Source organism: Colletotrichum truncatum, assembly GCF_014235925.2.
Source record: "Colletotrichum truncatum strain CMES1059 chromosome Unknown Contig_0011, whole genome shotgun sequence".
NCBI classification, from domain to species: domain Eukaryota; kingdom Fungi; phylum Ascomycota; class Sordariomycetes; order Glomerellales; family Glomerellaceae; genus Colletotrichum; species Colletotrichum truncatum.
In genome coordinates, this window is record NW_027222408.1 from 1529921 (window position 1) to 1555821 (window position 25901).

The 25901-nt window shown below is 43.8% G+C and overlaps 8 protein-coding genes across 8 annotated transcripts; 4 read left to right on the forward strand and 4 right to left on the reverse strand.

Annotated features, from left to right (window-relative positions):
- Positions 1-1258: 1258 nt before the first annotated feature.
- On the forward strand, positions 1259-2329 carry CTRU02_214791 (GPI-anchored cell wall beta-1,3-endoglucanase EglC; the record flags this gene model as incomplete). Its single annotated transcript, XM_070206304.1, has 1 exon — positions 1259-2329. One exon carries the CDS (start codon positions 1259-1261, stop codon positions 2327-2329), a length of 1071 nt encoding a protein of 356 aa, XP_070060078.1.
- A 965-nt stretch (positions 2330-3294) lies between these two features.
- On the forward strand, positions 3295-4938 carry CTRU02_214792 (uncharacterized protein; the record flags this gene model as incomplete). Its single annotated transcript, XM_070206305.1, has 1 exon — positions 3295-4938. One exon carries the CDS (start codon positions 3295-3297, stop codon positions 4936-4938), a length of 1644 nt encoding a protein of 547 aa, XP_070060079.1.
- A 602-nt stretch (positions 4939-5540) lies between these two features.
- CTRU02_214793 (uncharacterized protein) lies at positions 5541-5717 on the reverse strand (the record flags this gene model as incomplete). The annotated part of the gene is made up of 1 exon (XM_070206306.1): positions 5541-5717. The coding sequence occupies one exon, from the start codon at positions 5715-5717 to the stop codon at positions 5541-5543; it is 177 nt and encodes a 58-aa protein (XP_070060080.1).
- A 663-nt stretch (positions 5718-6380) lies between these two features.
- Positions 6381-7897, reverse strand: CTRU02_214794 (TAM domain methyltransferase; the record flags this gene model as incomplete). The annotated part of the gene is made up of 6 exons (XM_070206307.1): positions 6381-6438; positions 6520-6939; positions 6992-7129; positions 7187-7224; positions 7364-7494; positions 7708-7897. The coding sequence occupies 6 exons, from the start codon at positions 7895-7897 to the stop codon at positions 6381-6383; spliced, it is 975 nt and encodes a 324-aa protein (XP_070060081.1).
- Positions 7898-10837: 2940 nt separating this feature from the next.
- CTRU02_214795 (transposase) lies at positions 10838-11995 on the forward strand (the record flags this gene model as incomplete). Its single annotated transcript, XM_070206308.1, has 1 exon — positions 10838-11995. The coding sequence occupies one exon, from the start codon at positions 10838-10840 to the stop codon at positions 11993-11995; it is 1158 nt and encodes a 385-aa protein (XP_070060082.1).
- Positions 11996-12923: 928 nt separating this feature from the next.
- Positions 12924-13615, forward strand: CTRU02_214796 (uncharacterized protein; the record flags this gene model as incomplete). The annotated part of the gene is made up of 3 exons (XM_070206309.1): positions 12924-13061; positions 13115-13318; positions 13367-13615. 3 exons carry the CDS (start codon positions 12924-12926, stop codon positions 13613-13615), a joined length of 591 nt encoding a protein of 196 aa, XP_070060083.1.
- A 129-nt stretch (positions 13616-13744) lies between these two features.
- On the reverse strand, positions 13745-14803 carry CTRU02_214797 (uncharacterized protein; the record flags this gene model as incomplete). The annotated part of the gene is made up of 1 exon (XM_070206310.1): positions 13745-14803. The coding sequence occupies one exon, from the start codon at positions 14801-14803 to the stop codon at positions 13745-13747; it is 1059 nt and encodes a 352-aa protein (XP_070060084.1).
- A 39-nt stretch (positions 14804-14842) lies between these two features.
- Positions 14843-17488, reverse strand: CTRU02_214798 (uncharacterized protein; the record flags this gene model as incomplete). Its single annotated transcript, XM_070206311.1, has 4 exons — positions 14843-15993; positions 16036-16129; positions 16220-16836; positions 16858-17488. The coding sequence occupies 4 exons, from the start codon at positions 17486-17488 to the stop codon at positions 14843-14845; spliced, it is 2493 nt and encodes an 830-aa protein (XP_070060085.1).
- Positions 17489-25901: the final 8413 nt, after the last annotated feature.

Genomic DNA, 25901 nt, shown 5'->3' on the forward strand with positions numbered 1-25901 from the left:
AAGTAGGATTTAATCAGGTCATGCAACAGGTTATTACAATTGATTACAAGCATATTACCTACTTCTATAGACATCATTAAATACCCTGAAAACTGACATAGGAGAGATCTTTTATTGATTTACGCACACCTCATACTTTAGTATTTTGTCTCATATTATTTTAGGCTTTCTACGGAAATTACTCCTTCTTTACGACGTAGCATTGGTTCTTCTGGTATACCTGGGGATATGTAACCTTGCCTAACTTTCTACAGGAGAGCAGGGTTGGTAGAAGCAGCATTTCTAATGGGAACAGTAATCTTCCCCATTAGGGTTAGAAGTGAATGCTATTTGGTGGAACCATCACAAAAATTAGGTTTCTTCGGCTGGCTGGTGACTTTCCCAGCCGGGAGATCACTACCCCATTCAAATCGCATACAAGGTACGTCACATAGAGGTAAGCAACAGCGGACTGTTGTGGCACACCTTGTCGTTTTGAAATCCTTATGTTGTTTTAACGAAATTAGTGCTTCGCTTTAGCTTTTCTGTATTGTCTTGGTTCCGGGATAAGGTCTGCATTGTTTTGGTCACAATGACTCGAAAAGCACGGCGATACCGGCATGACCCTTACAGTGATAGTTCTTCGTCTTGCTATTGTAGTTCTGTTGTCATTGATCTATGCAGCATAATCCAGCAACACAATTTGATATAGAAAACTTAAATGCACGCAAAAGACGGTTAAGTTACTGAACGATTTGTGTTAAGAGCATTCTAGTTTATCAAACGGCAAGTCCATCCATGAACTAGACAGTCTATCAGCATGCTGTACGCAACCTGCACTAAACTTATGGGCGAGGGCAAGGTTGGTTAATATAGTTTGACTAGCACGTTCCCAGGCATGGACAATTGAACTTTAAATTTCTTGGTGATCTTGGTCCAGCTACAGAGAAATCTGCCAAGCAAATCCAAACAGTAAGACATCTTCAGAATGCACATGGATCATCCCTGGTGTGTGGTTCATTCTGAGGGCTCTAATATTATTCTTACGGATGAGTGCATCCCGATCGTTGGTTGTAGCGTTGGAAGACTGAACCCTGTCGTATTTGACACGAACCGTATAATAAAGACGGCACCTTCTGAAATTTATTCCCACTGCGGCTAGATCAAAGTTAGCCATGCTCATAAAACCCAAGAATGCCAGCTCTCGCTTTTTCACCATCACTCATATTTCTTTTTTAGTGCAAAATCTTTAAGCAATCGCTATTGTCTGCTTTGCGCGATGAGTAGATTTATTACTCTTCTATTACTCTCATGGCTCACCGCCGGAGTACTTGGGCAGCAGATGCCTCAAGGGTTATTGGGATTCAACTCTGGGGCAACAAAGGACGACAACAAGCCTAAGAAACAATCCGATTTCCAACAAGAGTTCACAACCGCACGTACGCTTCGGAACTCTCCCGGAGCATTCAACAGTGTCCGCCTTTACACGATGATTCAGGCGGGTACTACAAACGAGCCGATTTCCGCCTTTCCAGCGGCCCTTGCTACCAACACAACCATGCTACTTGGCATTTGGTGTTCTGGCACGAAAACGATAGAGAATGAGATGGCGGCAATGAAAACTGCCATAGAAACGTATGGTCAGCAATTTGCCGATCTTGTTGTAGGCATTTCTGTTGGCAGCGAAGACTTGTACCGTCAGTCAGAGTCTGGGTTACGAAATAAAGCCGGGTTAGGCCAACTGCCGGATACCCTCATTCAGTTTATACGGGAGGTTCGGTCAGCAACCCGCGGCACTTTGCTCAGTTCAAAGCCTATTGGACATGTGGATACCTGGAGCGCATGGGCGAACCAAAGCCACAGTAGTGTAATTGACGAACTTGACTGGCTTGGAACCGATCTTTACCCGTATTACGAAAAAGACCTCGGTAACGACTTTAGTAACGCTACCAATGTTTTCGATGATATATACAACATCTCCCTCGCTAGTTCCCGTGGCAAGCCCGTATGGGTTACTGAAACAGGATACCCAGTATCGGGACCTATAGTTGGCCAAGCGACAGCCAATCTTTCTAATGCTGCACAGTACTGGCAAGAAATTGGATGCAACAAGCTTTTTGGGCGAGTCAATACTTGGTGGTACAATCTGAGGGACTCCAATCCTGCAAATCTGGAGAAGTTTGCCATCACAGACAACCTCAGTGCGAACCCGAAATTCAATCTAACATGTTCTCCTAGTAGTGGGGCTCCATCTGCTATCAATGTACATTCACTTGCGTCTTCGCTTGATAAAATTGGCTGGGCTGGTTTTCTTGTTATGTTGGGCACTTTACTCACGTCGTACTGCTAGTCTATTTGTGTTGGCTTCCATAAGATGGTATAGTAGTTGGATATACATCAATTATAACTTAGTTCCACCTCTAGCTGTAAAATGATGTGTTTGACAGCATCAATAAATACCTGATGGAAGGGGGAACTAGAGTTCGAGGTACAAAGTCGTCCTTCCTTTTAAATTGTCTATTTACTCAAAGAACCATAGAAAATATACAGTCTTTCAAGAATGGCCATGCAAACAGGGCTGTGTTAACTCATACCCAATAAACATAATCCAAGAATGAAGCTACATGAGCTCATTTTTGGCAAACGGCCAACCCAGGGCTACTGGAATCAATTCAAATTAGAGGAGACTTTGCATTACTATACTTTGAGCATAAAAAGTTCCTTCCCAGTAGGATTGGCTTGGTATTATATGAACCAAAAACTGACTTTTAAGGCACAGATGAAACGTAGTGTTTAGGAGCATCAGTGAGCGCTCTTACCAGAGGTCCAGCATCAAAGTAGGGTTAATAAAGCTATCATGTTTAGAAAATTCACTGACCTTGGTGATGTACTACAGTAGAGGTAAGAACTTATCTATATTATCGAGTTCCTCCCAAGTGCTCATTACGTTCCAGTTCTGCCGTGGTTTTGTCTATTGAGTCGCTCATGTAAGGGTGCTCTATGGATTTAAAGGAGTCATAAATAAGTGATTGTCTGTTGCTGACGTAAGGGTGTTGTATGAATCCATACAGGCTCCCAATAGGTTCACGGGTACCCGTGCGTGTAAAATTTCACGGGTACCCGTGGAAATGACTAAGCAACCTGCCCACGTCAATGAACGCGTCTTGTGTCATACACCTTTCACGCGTTATTTGCATCCAGCACTTCAGTCATATATTCTTAAAAATGGAAATAGCTCTCAAAGACTTAATACTTACATTCCCAGACGACAGTCTCCCCCCTGAAAGCGATCATAAATCTCGCGATGAGCTTTTTATGTCAATCAACAACTGGGCGGCGACAAAGGGATACGCATTCACTACCGGGAGATCAACAAAGGAGAAAAGCGGACGACGGACGATTACATATTCATGCGATAGGTCGTGTCATCCGCCAAGCACATCAATAGCGCGGCAAAGGCAAACTACTAGTAGGGGGACTGGTTGTCAATTTTCCGTCCTTGCTAAGGAATCTTTGGATAAGAGCATATGGAGCTTGAGACACCGGCCCGATAAGCGTTTTTCTTCTCATAATCATCCCCCAAGCCAACATCCGTCTGCTCACCCAACGCATCGCAAGCTATCTGAGGAGGATCAAGCCAAGGTGGCCGGTCTTTCAAACGCTGGCGTCGCACCCAGGGACATCAGAACATACATACGACAAACGACAGACTCTATAGCGACCCAGCAGGATATCTACAATCATATTGCAGCCGCTAAACGAGATGTTCGTGAAGGGCAGACCTCGATCTATGCACTTGCTAATCAACTTGATGAGGAAGGCTTCTGGAGTCGCATGCAGTTTGCACCAGATGGCCGAGTTACGGCTGTCTTGTTCGCTCATCCAGATTCCTTAGCCCTTCTCCAAGCCTACCCAGACATCATGTTACTAGACTGTACCTATAAGACTAATAAGTATGGTATGCTACTTCTTGATATAGTTGGCGTCGATGCTTGCCAACGGTCGTTCTGTATTGCGTTTGTATTTCTTAGCGGCGAGGCAGAAGATGACTATACCTGGGCTTTGGAGCGGGTCAAATCCTTGTATAGTCAGTGCAACGCTAGCCTACCTGCGGTTATCCTTACAGATCGCTGCTTAGCATGCATTAACGCTGTTGCAACCATCTTCCCCTCTTCTGCATCTTTGCTTTGCCTCTGGCATGCGAACAAGGCCGTTCTTCAACATTGTAATCCAGCTTTTGACTCTACTAAGCTAAAGACAGTCAACAATCCTGCAGCGCTCAAACCTTTAACTCAGAGCTGGGAAGAATTTTATAACTCCTGGCATTCGATCATCAGCTCGCCATCTGAGGTGGTTTTTGAGGAGCGCGTTTCCCAGTTTGAGGAACGCTATCTTCTGGACCATCTCGAAGAAGTCGGCTATGTTACGTCCGTTTGGTTGAAACCATACAAGGAGAAGCTAGTGAAAGCCTGGGTCGATCAGCATACCCATTTTGGCAATGTGGCTACTTCGCGAGTTGAGGGTATTTATGCACTACTTAAATCGCACTTGAAACGATCTATATTAGACCTTTTTGAAGCTTGGCGAGCAATGAAGCATGCTTTACTAAATCAGCTATCGGATCTAAAGTCAAATCAAGTTAAACAGCAAATACGGATACTAGTTGAGCTTTCAGGGTCAATGTACGGCGCAGTGCTTGGCTGGGTATCGCATGAAGCCTTGCGCAAAGTAGAAGAGCAACGGAAGCTGCTCACGAAGAAAGACACAAATCCTTCCACAGCCTGTACGGGGACGTTTTCTCGAGTATATGGTCTCCTATGCTTATACAAATTGAAGACTTTACAAGAACAGAATCTTGTTCTTCTACGTGAGCACTTCCATGTATATTGGCATTTGAGGCGTGATGGAGCGCTGCAGCTATTGCTGGAGCCTCGCCAGCGCATAGAGCCCAGGTTGTAATTAGAGAATCCTAGTATTCCCAAATCAAGCACTAGACGAGAGCCTAGCGGGTTCGAAGTTGTTGAAGTTGCTTCACGGGCCCCAAGCAAATGCAGTAGGTGTCATACAGTTAGCCATACTATGACTTCAAAGGCGTGCCCTCTGCGATACACGCATTTATTGCCTGAACCGACACCTACTCCAGATCCAGCTACAGTATCAACTGCGATATTTACCGGGACGACGACAGATACACAAGAACCTCCTTCAAACGCCGTGCAGGACGTACCAGAGTTGGTTCAACCGACTATTGCTATAGTAGTAGAGACCAGTATATCACCACCTCGGGTATTATCACCATTTGCGCATTCGCATTCACCTTCGCTGCCAGGATACGATTCACCTCAGGCGATATACGGACGGTACTATGCAGCAAGAAGCGCCTGGTACGGTGCTCAACCTCGTGGGAGTGTCAAAACAAACCAGGAGTATCGAAGGGCAATGGGACTTCCGCTACGTTATGACAAAAAGTGTTATGAGTAGTGTCTTGACTATAAGCAGATGAAAGGACGCTGCACTACCTCACACGGGTCAAGGGATTGGACGAAGGAGGAGATGATGGCTTATCTGGACTGGGATAGGGCTGAACACAAACGGGTCGATGAGCTGATTATTGCGGAAGATGGACAAAACCCCTTTAAAAACAGTGAGAGAGGTATGAGCGAAGTCTGGAAACGAGTCGAGCAAGATAAGGCAGAGCAGGAGGCGTTATACGCTGGTAGTAAGCCCGAAGAGTGCATCGTAGTAAAGTCGTAAACTTTCCGGATAAGTTTGATGCAGGCCGTGCCTCTCATTGGCTCATGAGCCCCATATCAGAGTTGCTTAGTCATTTCTACGGGTACCCGTGAAATTTTACACGCACGGGTACCCGTGAACCTATTGGGAGCCGAGTGGCAGCTAGGAAACCTATTTAAGTAGTGCGTCTTAGGATCATACACTTTTTGAAAAGACGTGACATTCCTTACACCTTTCTCCACCCCATTCATACGTGCTGTAGCTCGTGACAGTCAATGACTCTATCGATTTGATTATCATCCTTAGCATCAAAAATCGAGTCAGAATCTTCAGCACCAAGTGGGACTGGAACGGGCCGAGCCGGGACTTAAGGGGCTTTAGGGGCTTTAGCGTAGCCATCCCCAAAATGTCTCAGGACGCTTGATAACGTAGTAAAGGCGACATATATCATTTCTACTAACCCTATCTTAAAAACATCATACGGAGATAATTTAACGTGAGATGATACTGGCTTAGAGCTTCAGTGGTTGCGACAAGCGCCACTAAAACATCTCCTAATCATTCGACAATGAGTTCAGTCTTGGAAATTATTAATCGCTTGGAGCCCCGACAACCTTTGATGCCAGCGCAAGAGAAAACCCCACAGTTGTCATGTGATAGTAATGGGTCTACGCAACAGGTGTTTCCGTAGCTTCCTTCTCCGGCTTCCGACCGTACACACCATACCTGAGTTTTGTTAGTCATTTATATTCGTCATTCACCACAGACAAGCACCTGAGATCTGCGGATGGAGGAGGGCTGGCTCACACATCGTAATAGGCATGAACACCAATCTTGAAATGATCCTTTCTCACCTCGGCGCAGAAAACATTCGTCTCCACAGCAGACCAGTCAAGGACGCGAGTGAAAGGACCGAGCGAGGCTGCCTCAAGGCCGGATAAAGCCGAAGCCTGACACCAGGTCCCTAATTCCCTGAGCTTCGCATCCTTAGGCCATGGGTTAAATGGCCAAATCTCCCTGCGCTCCTGCACGTCTACAAACCCAGCAGCCTCGAGCATTTGCTTAAAGGTCGAGGGCACCGTAACAGACCTCCCCAACTTGTCTGTCGCCTCAACCAGCAAGTTCGTCCACTTAAGGGGCTTCCAGTCATTCTTCATAGTGTCATCATTACACTGGAGGGGGAAGGCCATGTCCTGCATCTCAATATAACCACCCGGCTCGAGATTGCTATAAATTTAGAAGTCAGTCTCAAATATCCCCAATATCTGCGATTTCTTACTCATATGCTTTATCGATAATATCCTGCCAGTCAGAGAAGCTTCCAACCATTGATCTAATAAAGACAAAGTCAAAGGGTGTCGACCAGGTCCACTCCTTCTCAATATCGTCGATTTCAAAACTGCAGTTTGGTGGTATACTATTGATTCTGGTTAAGCATAAGTCCATATACTCCAAAGGATCAGAATAAACTAACTATCCAGGCTGAATTGCGCTCAAGTCAACCCCAAGAACCTATAACGGCATTAGCTATATTCTTTATATACTTGATGCATAAAATGATAACCGTTGCTTCAGGATGCTCATCCGCTATAACAAAGTCAGTTATGCTTAGGAAAAAATTTAGCTCGTTCAAGCCGAAAACAGTATAAACATTCTCACCATAGTCTAGAGCCCAGATTCCAGTGCCTGTACCGACGTCCAAGACTCGATTGGCAGTTTTTTTCTTGGGGGAAAGACAGATTTCACCGTCCCAAGTCAGAGTCCACAAATGGTGCACCAAGTCTATCCTCGGGGATTAGCTTAAATTTATGCTATCTGAGTCTCGGTAGTTACGCTTACCCAGACGGTCTTTTTCTCGCTTTGATTGGAAATGAGATTTAGCTGAAAGTGAAAGCGGGTATATGTAGCGTCACGACATACTTCATCATTCGGGAAAGCGTACTCTAACTCGAATTAGCTACACGCTCTATGATATATATGAGAAGAGCTACCTACTTCCGTCGCTCATTCTATGGTATGTACGACCGTTTTCGATGCGGTAATCAACAATGCTTGATCGCAAAGAGGCTAGAGTACTATCGAAAGACTTTTTGCGTATTAGCTGAAGATTGTGCCGAAGGAGTTTGATATAACCCACATCTCCTCCAATCGATGAGGCGCCATCATCGGTCTGAGGTTCCTGCATACTATCAGCCCCAAACTTAGTGATTTAATCTTATAGACATACCTCCTCCCCAGTATGCTGTATGAGGGGCTGCTGTATAGCTTGTTGTTGTGTCTGTTCAGGAGAACTCATCTTGTTCGACCCTTACTCAAATTCTGCTATGTCACTTATGAAGATATGGAAGAAAGAAGGGAGGGCAAAGCGAGGGGAAGGGAACCAACGTCGCTTTATGTTCTTCCACACTGAAGGAAAGGCCCTGTCGGAGTTATTCGCCAAAACCAAACGCCTTCATTGTCTACCCCACTCGTTTTTGTTTGTTGGTTCTGTGCGTCGTGGTTCTCGTTACGTGATTGGACCCTGTCACTGAAAATCAACCCACGCCTGCATGCGAAACTGCATACGGATAGAAAGGATACAGATACCCTGGCTTCTTTGGTTTGCAGACACTGTCAAATCTACAGGGGCAATTTTGGAAAGGAAGGAGAGTTGGAGCCGAGTCAAAAACGGACCCCTGTTCGCATGCGCCTCGGTGGAAAGAACAACGATTCGAGACAACGTTACCCGACCGCCAAGTGGGAGTACATTTACATCAACACATCAACCCACTTGCAGATGGGAAAGGCCCTCTCGGTTTCAATCTTAGCATGGGTGAAGAACGCCGATGTGTCGTTACAGTGTTCGCAGATTGATAAATCCGGAATACAGTCTCTCCAAGGACTTGGGCGTTTTGAGAAGCACCAAAACGCGACATGGCGCTCTTTGCAATCTGCATCGTTACCTTGAGAAATCAAATGGTAAACCATGGATTGTTAATCGGCCAGGGTAGTTTCCTGTTCTTGGCTCATGAAGTCACAGGAAAAGTAGCACACCAGAAGATGCGCATCTTGGCGTTGCCGTTTCATAAGTTCTGACTACGATTGCTGCCACGCCCGACTTGCTTACGCCAGACGGGCCATGGCACCATAAGAAGCAATCTTGCGATTCTGAGCGCAGCCAATCCCCATATTCCTTTGAATCCAGGAACCAGCGCGCAGTCCCAGGACATGTTTCTGTTCGTCTGTTTGAAAAGGAGAAGGTGGAGAGAGCTGATTTTGTTCATGTGCTAGCACAGGCGGATCGATTTTGTTTGAGGCGATCTAAGCGGTTACTAGAGTGCTCGCTGATGTGACAGCATCGAACATGATTCGACAATGTTGAAAGGTATCGATCTATGACTTAAGGTTCTTGTCTTTCAGTGGCCAAAAAGCTTGAGTAACCCAGTGTTATCTTTCTTAATCACCTGAATAGTTGTCGACACGCCTTGGCACGTCGACCGAAGAGTTTCCATTTGTTCCAGGATTCATGGGCTGTAATAGTGCGAAGGATATCGGGGTCAGGGTTATTGAGAGATTCTTTGAGCTGCAAAAGAACAATACGTAAGAGACTTGACACTTTAAGAGAGGAATTAAATCTAGAGAGCAGACTGCTAAATTGACTGCATGACACGCCCCGGATCTCAGAAAACTCGCTCTGCCGATAGGATCTTCGGTAACCCTCTTTGCGTACGCGTGCTCACAACAAGAACAAAATCGCTTTGTTTCTAGAGGATGCCTCTGGTACCATGGCCCAACAACATCGTAGAACACACTGGTAATAACAAAGAGTTCTTCATACTTCAGCATAGCTCTCGAGGCTTTGGTATGGTTAAGGAGAATCGTGGTTCATGGCGCGGTAATTCTACTTGAGTTTGGGTAATCAATGATTGTGGAAGAGCCTGCTTTTTGAAAGCAGCATATGAAGAGAGCAAGGCGCTCATAATTGACTATGGAAAGAATAAAAGAGAATCAAGCTGGCAGCGGAATTTGGTAGGTGTCCTCAGGCAATCAAACGAACTTGAACAATTAAAATGGAAGCCGCATCAGAAAAAGCTGAGCCGGCCACCATGGGTTTGTTTGAAGGAGTCTTTTGGGTCTTTCCAGGTCCTGAACACATCTCTGGTACTTCCGTTTGTCTGTTCCCTCGACTCGTACGCCACTATCTCCTTAATATGTCCAAACATTGTTCCGTCCCATTCCATTATGGTGTCACTTCAACCGACCATAGAGAGCCATGGAAATCTAGTCTTCTTCTCAGCACGCATGTAGTTGCAGCTAAGTATCGAATCCTGGCCCCTGCAGAGTGTCGAGACCTGCATCAACGAGGATTTGGTCGCTAGCGAGGGTACCCTCATCCTATAACGCCTTCAGGTATTCCACGCTTGGTGTAAAAATGCAGCATCCTCTCCCAGTTGACAGCAGGTATGCTTAGGTCATAGCAGTGTTAATTAAAGCTATTAGGGTTAGGTTCTTAAAAGGGTTAACGTCGCACACCCACTTCTCGCACACCCCCACATTTCGCACACCCATAAATCGCTCATGTAGAATTTTACCCTCTTCAACATTCTTTAATATCTTCACCACTTTTACAGCGATTATTATAATTCTTTGAATAGTTACTCTTATACGCTTAATGGGCCAGTATACGGAAACAGAAGTCAATCAAGCTCTCAATGCAGTTGCAAGTGGGCAGAGTGTCCGAAAGGCAGCTCATGATGCTGGAATTCCACCATCAACCCTCCAGTCTCGATTAAAGGGTTCACAGGCAAGAAATGTAGCTTTCTCTAGCTTCCAGAAGCTATCTCCAGCACAGGAAAGTCACTTAGCTGAATGGGTGCGTATCCAGGCGGCGTTAGGGCTGCCGCCAACACATCAACAACTCAAGGAATTTGCCCAGCGAATCCTAGACATCAGAGGCACTACCCAGCCACTTGGGAGAAACTGGATTCAGTTCTTTATTAAGAGAAATCCATCAATCAAGGTTCATAGAGCTAGAGCCATCGATTCTAAGCGTGTCAATGGGGCCTCAACTAATGTAATCAGGCAATGGTTTCAACAACTCGCCCTTCCAGAGATCAAGGCGATCAAACCACATCATCGCTATAACATGGATGAAACTGGTATCCTAGAAGGCAGAGGATCAAATGGCTTAGTACTGGGATCATCAGAAAGCTCATCAATGCGAAAAAAACAGCCTGGGTCTCGGGCTTGGACAACTATGCTTGAGTGTGTCTCTGCAACTGGTCAGGCGCTTCCTCCACTTGTTATTTATCGAGGGAAATCGGTTCAACAACAATGGTTTCCTCTTGATATCCATAAACGTGATATTTACAGTGGTTGGAAGTTCACAGCAACTGAGAATGGCTGGACTTCAGACTCTACAGCTGTGGAATGGCTTGAGAACATCTTTATCCCTCTGACTAAGCCTGATCATCCCTCTGAGCAGAGACTATTGATCCTAGACGGTCATGGCAGTCATGAAACAACAGAATTTATGTATCTCTGTTATAAACACAAGATATATCTCCTTTTCCTACCGCCACATACATCCCACGTTCTCCAACCTCTAGACCAAGCAGTCTTTGGGCCTCTCAAGGCGACCTATCGAAAAGAGCTTGGATACCTCATTCAACACAACGATTCTACAGTTGTAGGCAAACGGAACTTTCTTACCTGCTATGGAAAAGCACGCCAGATGGCATTTTCAAGCAAGAATATCAGAAGCGGCTGGAAAGCAACAGGACTATGGCCCATTTCGATAGCTCGACCGCTCATGAGCCCTCTACTGCTTGAGAATGCTTCCAAGCCCTCAAAGCCAGGCTATTCTACGCCTATGAGGGCCTCTGATGGTGGAAAAGACGAAAACTGGGCATCTGCTACATCCATAGTAGCCTGGTCAACGCCCAAGAAGACAGTTGATCTATATGATCAACTTAGCTTATTCAGCAAGTTGGATAAAGATCAGCAAACGCAGCGACTGTTGTTTCGGAAGGTTCAAAAGGGATTTGATGAAAAGGACTATCAATTGGCTACAGCAGAGAAGAAGATTGCAATGTTGGAAGCAGAAGTTGAGGCTGGAATGGTACGGAAGCGGCGTAAGGTCCAAATGAGCCCAAATTCGAAGTTTGCCAACATTGAGGCAATTCACAAAGCCCAAATTGAGGCTGGCGAAATTGAGGATAGCTCAGATGAATCTAGCGAGCCTGAATTACCTATTAAAACTGGCGATAGTATCACAGTTGCAGGAGACGAATCAGACTTATAGTTATGAAGTTGATGAATACCTCATGATGACCCAATTTATAGGTGTGCGAAATGTGGGGGTGTGCGAGAAGTGGGTGTGCGACGTTATCTTTTAAATTTAAAAGTAATTTTAATTTCTCTAAAATAAAATAAATTTACTTAGATTTATTAAAGTATTCTAGTTTTATAAATCTTAATTATCTTTAGAACTTTATAGTATAATACTATTTAAATATTTTTGTTATTATAATCTTAAGTTATATAGATTTTTTGTTGAATGGGCTCTCTGTACGATCGTACTGTCATAAATGTAGGGTGAACCAAAGATTCTATTTTCCGTGATTACCTTTCCTAACTAGATGTTGCCTTCCGTACGAACAGATATATCTCTGTCCATACCTAGACACGAGTCGTGCATGACAGGTAATAAACCATGATCCCTTCCTCAGACATTTAGGTGTTACAGGTGCTAGTCATGCCACCTATACACCCCTTTGCCTGTGACAGCCTTGTCGTACGGTCATGTGATTATCGTTATTCCAACACTCACAACTTTTCTTTTTATGACCGTACGTGCCTATCCTTTGTCCAATTAGGTTGCGCTATTCCAGTTCGTAATAGCTTTACTTGATTAATATGTGTCGTAAGGGTGAATGTAGGAAGTCGTCTCGTACGCCTTCCTCTCTTGTCGGTTGAGTAAGTCGCGTGTCCTACGTGCCTTCCTCTATTGCTTCACCTCACTTTTTCTTGTTTTTTTTCCTGCCTACTTAGGCAGAACTTTCCGTATTGAAATGATATTAACGCGTCTTTTCTTCTTTTCCTCTTACTTACCTTTTCTCCTCTTCGTACACCACTTCTTCTCTCTTCTCTTCGTACGTTGAACAATCATTCTCATTCAACGCTTTTTTTTTTTTTTTCTTCACATTCGACGTACGATTATTATCTTCATCATGTCTCTCGCCAACGTTCAGCAGTTGCCGACTCCCCTTGGTACGATTGCCGTTCGTAACCACGATGGTGCTCGCTGGTTGCAGATTCCGACTTCTCACCCGGGAAACCGCGCCTTTCTCCTCTCGTTGGCTATCAACGTACGTACGAGTGCTTTTTCTTTTCCCTTTTATGTTTTCTAACCATGGTCTAGAACGATGAACGTAATGCTCTTGCCCTGCCGTCGCACGACATTGAAGTGCGTATGACTGGCAACATGAGCGTTCAAGAGTTCGTCGCCTCTATCATACGACGCTCTAGTTACTTCATCGCGATCATCATTCAGTCTCGAGGTCGTACGATGCCTGCTTGCGCCAGCAAGTGTGCGACCTCTGGCTCTCCTCGATTCCGGGAGTGTGTTCGTCTCAGGACCCTCTCTGATGGCTCGTGTGCGGAATGCGTCTAGCAGTCGCACGGCGCTCGTTGCTCTTACCGTGGTCAGGAGGATGGTTCGTCCGATTCGTCTGGTGGTAGCAACCATTCCGACAACGATGATGATGATGAGTCTCCCCGTCGCTCTAACTATCGGAAGCCGTACGCCCGTGGCGCTCGCCAGCCCGACCGTACGCCTGGTCGCAAGCTTGGTCGTGGTGTCGGCACCTCTGGCAGCTTCCTTGGCTCTTCTCACAACCCGCAGCTGATTGAGAAGGAGTAATTGGGGGATTGGTTCATTCGTACGGTAGTTATCTATGATCTCAAGGGTCCGGCTCTCATAGACTAACATCTGGTGGTGGATCTTGGTATTGGGGTTTTCGTACGATAGTAAAATCGCACGAGTTGATTGTCATTCGTCTTTTCCCCCAAGTCTATCCACGTACGCTTCGATTCTTATCCTGAGCTTGCTTGTCGTAATTAACTGCTCGAGCGCTGAATTTGATGACTTCTTTGTGAAAGCATCTGCTGGATTGTCTTTGCCATCGATCCATCTCACTTCTGAGATTTCTTTCTTCTCGTACGACTCCCTCAGGCTCATGATATCGATCATAAGTCTTTTCTCATCAGTAGTTCCTAGTCGTACGAGGCATTCATACAGAGATCTTGAGTCTGTACAAATCACGACTGGAATTCCTGGGAGGTTGAGCGTACGAAGAATCCGGTTCAAGGTACTGCTTAACGATATGCCACTGTCAAAGCCTGTAGTCATTCCGTATAGTTCGCTAGCTAGTACGCTTCGAGTCACTCGTTTGCATTTCGTTGAGCTCCAGTGGATAATATTTCCATTGATCTCAAAGTCTGTCGTCGTACGAGCTGTTTCCTCTGCAAGTACGATAACAAATCCAAGCTGTGATGAAAGGTCTGTATTATTTGCAAATGATCCGTCTGTGAAGATATACATCTTTGTTCGTACGAAGTCGAGTGGAATATATTTAAGACCTCGATCAGGGTTGTCTATTTGCCATTGAAGTCGTACGTTCAGAGCTTCAATGTCCTCTTTACTTGGTTCTTTGATCTGAGCTGCGACTGCTAAATCGTACGATGCCTCTGGCTGGCATATTGAAGCAAGGTATGCGCCCCTTGCCCGCTGCGAAACGTACTGTTGTCGTGCATCAAGTGCATCTATCTCTATAGTATTGAGCTGCTTAACTTGTCCTTTCTGTAAGAAAGTAAAGTAGTCTTCGTACGACTGAATCCTGCCGCCATTGAAATCTACTTCTTGGTTATGTGATAGGATTGTTTTCGGCTTCGCACGAAGGCCCTTCTTCTCTAATTGTTCCTCTTCCCGTACGGAGAAACTTGCTGTTGCGAAACTCATTGTATCGTCTGTTTGCATTGCCGTGATACCAAAGTCGTCTGCTCCTGTCGTAGTATAAAGGAGGCATGGGTCGTACGTTGACTCTATCATTCCAAGGTCCTCCTTGTGGTGTGTAGCGTACGTCTTATACTAGTAAAGACCTGATTCTGCTAATCCGTAGAGCGGCTTCACGATATGTAGGAGTGTTCTTTCTGGGTATTTACCCTCGAGTTCCCTGGGAAGTCGTGCGATAATTGTTCTTTTTAATGGATCGTCCGATTGGGTATATGCCTGCGTAATATCCCTGAGTTCTCCTTGACACTTGAAGTCTCGTACGAGGGTAGGTCCAAGGGCGAGGAGTAGTCTCTGACTCATCCTCTGGATCGTTGGTGCCTGTGTAAGGATTTCCTCCTTTTCCTGGTCACTATATCCTTGGATTACTAGTCTTGACTTTTCGTACGGCTTCGTGGTTTTGTTTTTGATTTCTCTAACCATTCGTGTACGAAAGATCCGTATGTTGGAGTGTTTGTCTGGGTCGTACCGAATAAAGGTAAAGACTCCCTGGTTGATTAACGCGTCGATCTCAATCCTATCCGACTCTTCGTACGGTAATCCTGGTGTTGTGATTATGTTGTCAAGTCGGAGTTTTACTGCTAACTCGTAGTTGTCTTTCTCTTTCTGAGTGAGAAAATGTCTTGGGGATTGTCGTACGGCCCTTCTTTGACCCTTCTTTGGCCGTCCTCTTTTCCTTGGTTGTGGTTGAGGGATTTGCCGTGCGACGTCTGGTTCAGACTCTTCCTGGGGTTGTGTATCGTCCCTATAGTATGGTTTGACGTGTGTCGCCCGAAACTGTGTAGGTCCGTTTATCATGTTCACAGTTACATTATGTCCCTCAATCCCCTGTACTTCGTACGGTCCGGTCCATCCCTTGTTTTCTCTCCATACCATGACTTCGCTCTGGATAGGGAGGGATAAGACTTGTTGAATATTAGGACCGTTCCTTGTATTGATCGCACGGTTGATCTCAACCTCTGCGCGGATGCCTTGAAGTAACTTCCTTGCCTTCTGGGCGGCTTCTGCCCGTTGTACGATTTCTGGTGATGGTGGTGAATCCTTGTTAATACGTGGATAAGTACCGAATACCAGAAGTGTTGGTACGATTCCGTACGGTCCAGCTGTATCGTTTAACGCTTTGATAGCCATCTGTAGGATTGTCTCATCGTCTGTATTATGACTGAGTTCGGTATGAAGGATATCGTACGCTTGCCTTAAGGGAGCGTGAGCTCTCTCGACTTTGCCGACTGCCTAGTGTGCTTCTACTGGCATCTCATCGCACGTAATACCCATAATTTCGGCATGTTTGCGGAATTCAGTAGATGCGAAGTTTGTCCCCGGATCGTGTACGATATGGTCTGGTGGACCGACATAGGTGTTAATCCAACATTTGGTTAACGCATTCCATGTGTCTCGTGCGGAAAGGGATTTTAGGAATGTTGCTCCTTGAAAGCTTGTTTCCGTATCGATCACATGTAAGGCATTTTTGTCCTTCAGTCGTACGACATCTACCACGATTTCGTAATTGAAATAGCTCTCGTCCTTAAGGGAGAACTTAAATCTCCTTGGAGCTGGATCGTGCGACTGGCAGTTGTGACAGAACTTCTGGACCTTTTCTAAAATCGACTGGCTAATATCGTCGTGTCCAGCGTTTTTCAGAAGTTGGTATAGTCGTTCCGTACGAGGATGTCCAAATCGTCTATGTAAACGCCTTAGTTGTACCTCCGTAAAGAAAATACTTGACTCTCTTTTGCTGAGATTGAAAAAAGCATGGCCCCATTTGCGTACGACTGGAATATGTTTCCCATCTCGTCGTATGATAACATTCGCAATGTTGTTGAAGTATGCCTTTAGTCTATCTGCATCTTTTAAAGAGAATAAGAATGGCGTAGCTGACTCGAAGATATGGTACTTCACTCGTCCGATTGGATTCTCCATGATGATAGTCCCGATTGATGTGTTTAAGCGTCCGTCTCCGAATCGTACGTAGACCGACCCTGGTTTCCAGGATACTTTTGCTTGTGGGTTTTCCCTGAGGTATGCTATGACCTGTGACTTGCCGACTGTAGAAACTTTCGCTGCACCTGTGTCCCAAAGTTCCCCTTGGTAAACTGATGTATATGGGTCTTGTAGTACGAATTGAGTTGCTTCTACTGTCTTTGGAGCTGAGAAAATGTCTTCCCCTGTCGTACGGTGGAAGAATGCTGCTGAAGTAAGGAAAATTGAAACCTCCTCGTCTCCAGTATCATCATCGTCACCATCAGAAATATTTTCAACAGGGTTATCTCCCTCTACTTCTTGTAGATATGCTGTAAAATCATCGTACGGCTCCTGGTGGAGTGTATAACATGCTTGTAGGTATTGGTCTCTTGCATATTTGCGTTCCTCATCAGAATGGTTTGTCGACCAACAGCCTGTCTTCTTACAGATGAAGCATCTTTTGCTTGTGTTCGTACGGGTAGGTTTTCCTTGGGATATGTTCCCTTGGTCTTGTCTTTCGTACGTCTGTCCTTGAGGTCTTCGGTAGGGTTGTTGCTTATGTCTGCTTCTCTGGTTGGAATTATACCGCCTATCGACAAAGTTAATGTCGTACGATATTGTCTTCCTATCGATTGCAACTTGTAGCGAGGCTCGTAAGTTAGAGAATAGCTCCTTACATGTCTGGTTAGACTTGTGATTACTGAGGGCGTTCTCTAGCTCTGGTACGCCTCGGCATGCCTGGATAACTTGCGTGCGAAGCATAATTTCTCCTTGGAATCCTGTACCTAGTGCTCGTTGTACGAGAGATAACTTATCAAATAATGCTTCGAGGACCTCGATCGGTTTCTTGTCTGGTTCCTCACGTTTAACTCGTACGAAAGATAATGTTGTCTAATCTGTATAGTGAAAATTGTGGTTGATGTCTGTATTGAAATGTGCATCTAGCATCTTGTAAATCTCGTCCCACCTCTTTGTTGGCCCGATATGGTGGAGGTAGAATTCCTCCGCACGATCGGCTAAGATGTCTGGAAACACGGCATGGTATTGGTCCTCTGTTATTCGCAATCGTCTGCAGAAGCTGATGAAAATCTTGGCCTTGTCATACAGGATATCGTACGGTTTGCCAGTATAGTTCCTCTCTTTCTTCCATCCCTTCTGAAAGACCGCAATCGTGCTTGGTTCGCACGGTCCATTCTGGACTATGCGTCGTGGTGGAAGATCGTAAATACTGTTTGCTGTATAGATACTTGTTGTACGGTCCTGTATCTGTGGGAAGCTCTCGATCTCCTGGGTATATCTTGCCCCTGGGGGTAGATTCTGTGTGCTTGATTGATCTCGAGTATTTGACTTCCTGCTTGCTCGTTCGGTATCGTACGAAGGTTCGATTGACTCTATCGCTGGTTTAGCTAAAGTCTGACGTGTAGTTGTCTCTGGGGTTCGGACCGGTGTGCGTGTAATAATGTTCGTACGGCTTGATGTTCTTGTCTGGGAATTATCCCGGTCGTCCGTAGAATCGAATCCTTTTGCTATGTCTGAGACTATATCGACTAATTGTTCTGAAACCGTCCTTGATTTAGGTAGTTGAAAGCCTTTTAGTTTAAGTAGTCGTGCGAACTCGGTTTTGTACGTCCGGTTAACTAAGTCCCATTGGTATGGCGACTATTGATGGAAGTCCTCGTACAATTTCGTAGTAAGTACTTCCTGTGGAGGGTCTAGGTGTATGATTTCCATCATTACGTAGCCGACGTATGTTGTTAATTGTTTCTCCGAAGGTCCTGTTTCGATATCGACTAAGTCTCCCCAGTATTTCGGATCTGTAGACTTCTTCCATATACTAATAGGAATAGTACTCTTTGCACTCATGTCTTCGTACGTGACCTCATAGTCATTTTCCTCCTCCTGGAGGAGGTCTTGCTGTACGATATCAGGTTCTCCTGATGTCGTCATGTTGGCAACCGTTTCGTATCGTACGGTATCTAGTTGGATGGTTGTTGAAATGTGCCGTTGCGCACACTATTTGCTAAAGTATTGCACGATAGGATTCTTGTCCGGTTACGACTCACCGCAGCGACAACAAGAATCTGTCTCGTACGATATTATAACAAACCGTCTTCTCAGGCTAGTTGTCCGGTTACGACTCACCGCAGCGACAACAACTAGGCTAAGGCTCTTAGCATAAGAGATTTCCTAGCGTGACCCCTTAGGTATTCTTTCGAATTTCTCGCCTCGTACTTGCGTACGAGACTACCCGGTAGCCCGGCCGTAAAACCTCGATCTTGTCTCTTCACTCTTGCTAATCTGTGATCGCACGATGCAATCACTCGTGACTGCCAAGCAATCACTGATCAGTGTTGAATAGGCTCTCTGTACGATCGTACTGTCATAAATGTAGGGTGAACCAAAGATTCTATTTTCCGTGATTACCTTTCCTAACTAGATGTTGCCTTCCGTACGAACAGATATATCTCTGTCCATACCTAGACACGAGTCGTGCATGACAGGTAATAAACCATGATCCCTTCCTCAGACATTTAGGTGTTACAGGTGCTAGTCATGCCACCTATACACCCCTTTGCCTGTGACAGCCTTGTCGTACGGTCATGTGATTATCGTTATTCCAACATTTTTTAAATATACTTTAAGTAGTTTAAAGACTTTTTATTACCCTAGGCGTTTTAAAGACCTTTTAATTGCCCTAGGCGGTTTAAAGACCTTTTAATCGCCCTAGGTGGTTCAAAGACTTTTTAATCGCCCTAGGTAGTTTAAAGACCTTTTAATTGCCCCAGGCAGTTTAAAGACCTTTTAATCGCCCTAGGTAGTTTAAAGACCTTCTAATTTGTTCGAATATTCGTAGGCGCACATTCAGGGGTCAATCGTGATGTGTATTGTGCTTCTTCTTTTCCTAAGACCTGTCCGTATCCCTTACGCGCCTTCTTCCGGCGTGTTCCCTGTGACTAAGCGCACCTAGCGCGGTCCTCGGCCAAACATTCCTCCTAGCGCCTTCCTGGCATCCTAGGCGCTCTGCGTGTGCATCGCTTCCAGCGCCCCTGGCCTACCACCCTTTTTGACATAATTACCCTAGGCAGTTTAAAGACCTTTTAATTACCTGTTACGACCCGACAGTTAACAGACCACTGACGACGACCCCGCAGGGGCTCAGCGGTTATAGGGACGGCCGTCAGCCGTTACGTCGTAACAACCCCCACGGAACGGAAGAACTAGGATACAGGTCACGTGACGATAAGCAGGACCGACGGACGATAAGCGGTCCTGGGACAGGACCGACGGTGCCAAGGGCGGTCCATGGCGATGGACCGACGTCCTGGGTGTCGGTCCCCCAGGATCAGGAAGTGTTCAGCATGGAACCAGACTTGTATATAGTTGGGACTCGAGTCCTCTCGAGTCCTACCTTTCCTAGTTCTTCAGCAATCAACTTCGTGACTACCCTCACCGGTACTTTCAGCTATCCTAAGTGACGAACTACTCTACGACTCTTGTTGAGGCCTTGACTGATCACCAAGCCCTTTGAAGATCTACGATCTATTCGACCAGGACCACGGAACGACTGTTACTACTCTCAATCCCTGACTTACTGCTAACACAAACCCACTGTCAGTTAGCTGGCCGTAACATTACCCTAGGTGGTTTAAAGACCTTTTAATTACCCTAGGTAGTTTAAAGACCTTTTAATTACCCTAATAGCTAGGAGTCTAGCTTTAAAGCCAGAAACTAGCTTTTCTAAGTAGCTTGATTAGCTAGATTTTGCTAGGCACGGGCCTCTTTCTTTAAGACAAAAGATACATCCTGAAAACTAGGTTTTTCCCATACAAAGCCACTTTTCGTTCACACAATAGATACATAAGAATATGTCTCAAAGTTGTCAATGTAACTAAATATATACACAAGCCAGTTTTCCAGTAGGAAAAACTGGCTATAGTATATATAGCTCATTATAGATGTATTATACCGAAAAGCTTAATCGGTATCCAGTCATTATCTTTTCAATATTATCTATTAGTTAGTCAAATAAGCCAGAGTATTTTATACCTTAAGCATGATATTAAGACTCTAATAAGTCTTGCTATACCACGATACAAACTTCAAAACTTTAGAGACAAGCTATTAGAATATATCTTATTTACAGTATAAAATATCATCTTATTTTAAGTCTCTTTAAAGTTTTTACCTTAATATAAAGTGTTTTTCTTTTTGTCGAAGGTATAGGTAGTAGCCTAGCAGATCAAGTCAATTCCCTTACTACAGAGAGACCAACCCACTTTTAGGTCTACGGAATAGACTTAAAAAGTGGGTTCCCTTATGGCTATGAAACTAAACCTACTTTTTACTGTCCTAAAGAAGGTCTAGCACCTGAACGTTAAATATCTAAGACAATTAAATCATAGAGAAGGTCTCCCTATTGTCTTAAAAGCCGTCTGCTTATTAGCTAGCCTGAAAAGGGTTTTGGCTTTAGAATTTATAAAGTAGCTTCTTAACTTTTTTTATAGGTTTTAGGAATGGAAAGGTTTCTTAGTGTTAACGAATCATAATTCGTAAAAGCCACTTTTTATCTTAAAAGTCACTAGGAGTAGATAATCCCTGAGAATTACTCTAGTTTTCGCCTTGAATTAACTAATCAAAGCTTGATAAATAGAACTACGAAGTAGCTTAATTCTATATAGTATTACGTTATTACTATCAAATCCCTTAGTACTAAACATCGTGGAAATAATTATGCTTAATCCTTAATATACCTAGGAGTATACGTTATTTTGTAAAAAGAATAATCTAGCAGACTAGATCTTTCTACATATAAAAGTCGTCAAAATCCTTACTAGATAAGAATACTTTTCAAACTATCCTTCAAACTATATAACAAAGTATTCTATATCATCCTTACTATATCTATCTAAGTTACCCTAACTAAACTTACTATAGTAAGTATTTTTTTACTTTATAATATTACTTTTTTAAGAAATAAAAAGCTAATATATAAGCAATACTAAGTGCCTTATTATAAGCGCTTATCCCGTTAAAGAATTTCATTAACAAAGGTCGCTACCACCTAGAAATTAGAAATCCCTCCAGCTCCAGCACTCAGTAAACCCTCATCTTCGACGTCAGAGATACCTTGTCCGGTCAGGGAATAGATCTAAAGCGGGAACATCTATCCAAAATCCAACTTTAGGGTTAAATCAAGATTCCTCGCTTATATACAACACAGTCGTAACAACTCGCGATCTCACTACCAACAAAATATGGAGAACAGATTGGCAAATGCAAAAGGTTGCAGAATCTGAGGCGAGATATCAAGGTATAAAGCAAAAGGCAGCAAACGAAGCCCAGAAGCGTAGGGATTTACAGATATTAGCAAATCGCAAAATCCATCAAAAAGAAATCCAAGCCATGAGACGCTTTACACATCAGCCTACAATACCAAAGTCAAAATCTTTCAATCAAGGCAAAGTCATAAAGGATCTCGAGCCAATCGACTTAACCTTTGATGACGATAACGATAATTATGCGAGTAATATCAAATCTCCTAGAAACCAAAACTCGTTATCAAAGGAGTTTTCGCCATCAATCACTAATCCAGTTCAAATCACGAAAAGTATACATAAAGAAGTCAATCCAAACGATTTAATTAAGCCTCCCCTACCAAAGCAGCTAGCTACAAGACTAGGTAAAGTTAATACAACGAAATCAAGCAAGATACAACATCCCAGCCATACAAACGCCACAGTACAGCAAAAGAGAAAGAAGCTCTCACCAAACAGAATTCCAACAAACAAAGCAAAACTCCCCGAAGCCAAAAGCAAATCAAGTTCAAGTTCTTCTGATGGTCCAATCGCTTTTCAGAGACGATACTCCAAGAGACGACGCCTTATGAAACCCCAAAGTATTTCAAGCCAGGAAGAAACACCTTGCCAGCAAACCAGATTATTACCCCAAAGACGACTTCTAGGAAAGTCTTCTACTTTAAAAGACCTAGAAGATATATCCCAGAGCACTTTCTACAAACAGAAATCTCTTATTATCCCATCAGATTTCATACCTTGTTCTCCTATTCCATTAGGATCAGGTAAGAGTCGTTATTCTCCTTTATAAAAAGACGTATAGTATATTTAGTTATAATCTAACATAGTATATAGAATGCTCAGAGTTATCTCAGCCTAGCCAGCATAGTATATTACAACCTTACAATATTTCTCCTAAACTCCAGATATTTCAGCACCTACCCCAGGAGAAAAATTTCCGAAAAGAAACTTCGGCAGAGGTCCCCCGATACACAATACCTCAGGCCCTCAGAGTCTTATCAAGTTCAGATCCTGTTTTAGGAGAACACATTCAGTCACATTCAAAGCAAGCATCCAATGATGTCGGACATAGCCAAAATCCCTCTTCTCCCCCTCAAACCCCTCCATCTCCTATTGAATCCCCTTCTAGTAATCTCTTCCGTCGCACACTCTTTAGGGTACAATCATCACCTAGTTCTCCTTGTCAATTCCCAACAGAATTATCATCACAAGGATCCGCCTTAGAAAGGCTAGATTCCATATCACAATCCGGTTCCCAAAAGGGGAGGCAGAGTAATAAGAATAGTGGGAATATCTCAAGTAGTTTAGATCAAGATGGATTCTTTCACGAGGAGGCAAAGCCTACACCTTATAAACCATTCTTAAAGGATACCTTATTTGATACAGAAAAGCAGAGCTTAGTTTCTGATCAAGTGGTATCCAGAGATAAGAGCAAAAAGTCCCCTCTACTAAGAAGAACCGCGAGTAGAAATGATAAAACCGGAAATAACGAAGATAGTATATCACAAAGTAGTATAGATTATTTTACATCCTCTGGGGAATATCTTAGAGAATTTATAAATTAAAGAGGCAATCCATCAGGAAGCATGACGAATTAAAAAGGATATGTTATTCCCAGGGAAATATTAGTTTTCAAAGGTTTAATTTAATTAAACTATATTATTAATATATCCTAATTCTATTAGAATAATAATAGTTACATAACCGTACGACAAGGCTGCCGACAGATAGGTTTATGAACGACATGACTAGTACCTGTAACACTCACATGTCTGAGGAAGGGATCATGGTTCATTACCTACCTCGCACGATTCATGTAAAGACATGGACAGAGATATATCTGTTCATACGGGAGACAACATCTAGTTAGAAAGGTGATCACAGAAAATACAATCTTTAGTTCGCCCTACATTTTTAACAGTACGATCGTATAGAGAGCCTAATCAACACTAATCAGTGATTGCTTAGCAGTTACGAGTAATTGCATTGTGCGATCACAGATTAGTAAGAGTGAAGAGACAAGATCAAGGTTTTACGGCCGGGCTACCGGGTAATCCCGTACGGAACTGAGGGGCGAGAAATTCGAAAGAACACCTACGCGGTCACGTTAGGAAATCTCTTATGCTAAGGGCCTTAAACTAGTTATTATCGCTGCGGTAAGTCGTAACTGGATAACTAGCTTAAGAAGACTGTTTAACAGAATATCGTACGAGACAGATTCTTATTATCGCTACGGTATATCGTAACCAGATAAGAATCCTATTATGCAATAACTTAGCAAACTAGTATAAGCTACGGCATATTTTAATAACTATTCAACTAGATATCGTACGATACGAAACGGTTGCTAATATGACGATATCAGGTTCTCCTGATATCGTGCAAAAAGACCTCCTACAACATGAGGAGGATGACTATAAGGTTACGTACGAAGACATGAGTGCAAAAAGCACTATCCCTATTAGCGTTTGGAAGAAGTCAACAGATCCTAAATACTGGGGAGAGCCGATAGACATTCAAGCGGGACCTTCTGAGAAACAATTAACAACGTACGTCGGGTATGTAATGATGGAGATCTTACACAGAGATCCTCCAAAAGAAGTACTTACTACAATACTGTACGAAGACTTCCACCAATGGTCACTATACCAATAGGACCTGGTCAACCGCACGTACAAAACCGAGTTCGCACGACTACTTAATCTAAAAGGTTTCCGATTATCCCAATCAAGGACGGTTTCAGAACAATTAGTCGATATAGTTTCAGACGTCAAAAAAGGACTCGATTCTACGGACGATTGGGAAAATCCCTAGACAAGAGGATCAAGCCGTACGAACGTAACTACATATAGACCGGTCCGAACCCCAGAGACAACCACACGTCAGACTTTAGCTAAACTAGCGATAGAGTCAATCGAACCTTCGTACGTTACCGAACGAGCAAGCAGGAAGTCAAATACTCGAGATCAATCAAGCACGCAGAATCTACCCCCAAGGGCAAGATTTACCCAGCAGATCGAGAGTTTTCCACAGATACAGGATCGTACAACAAATATCCATACAGCAGACAGTACTTATAACCTCCCACCAAGACGAATAGTCCAGAATAAACTGTGCGAACCAAGCACGATTATAGTATTCCAGAAGGGATAGAAGAAAGAGAGGAACTATACTAGCAAATCGTACGATATCCTATATGAGAAGGCCAAGATTTTCAATAGCTTCTGCAGGCGATTATGAATAACGGAAGATCAACACCATACTATGGTCCTAGATATCCTAGCCGATCGTACGGAGGAATTCTAGCTACACCATATCGGGCCAACAAAGAGATAGCACGAGATTTACAGGATGTTAGATACACAATTTAATACAGACATCAAACATAATCTCTACTACATAGATTAGACAACATTATCCTTTATACGAGTCAAATGTGAGGAGCTAGACAAGAAACCAATCAAAGTCCTAGAGGCATTGTTTGACAAGGTATCCCTCGTCAAACGGGCACTAGGTTCAGGATTCCAAGGAGAAATTATGCTTCGTACGCAAGTTATTCAGGCATGTCGAGGCGTATTAGAGCCAGAGAACGCCCTAAGCAATCACAAATCTGACCAGACATGTGAGGAGCTATTCTCAAACCTGTGAGCCTTACTACAAGTTGCAATCGATAGGAAGATAATATCGTACGATATCAACTTCATCAATAGGCGGTATAATTTCAACCAGAGGGGTGGATATAAATAACAACATTACCGAAAAACTCAAGGATAAACATATGAAAGACAAGAACAAGGGAATACCTATCAAGGAAATCCCATCGTACGAACATAGGCAAAAGATGCTTTATCTGCAAGAAA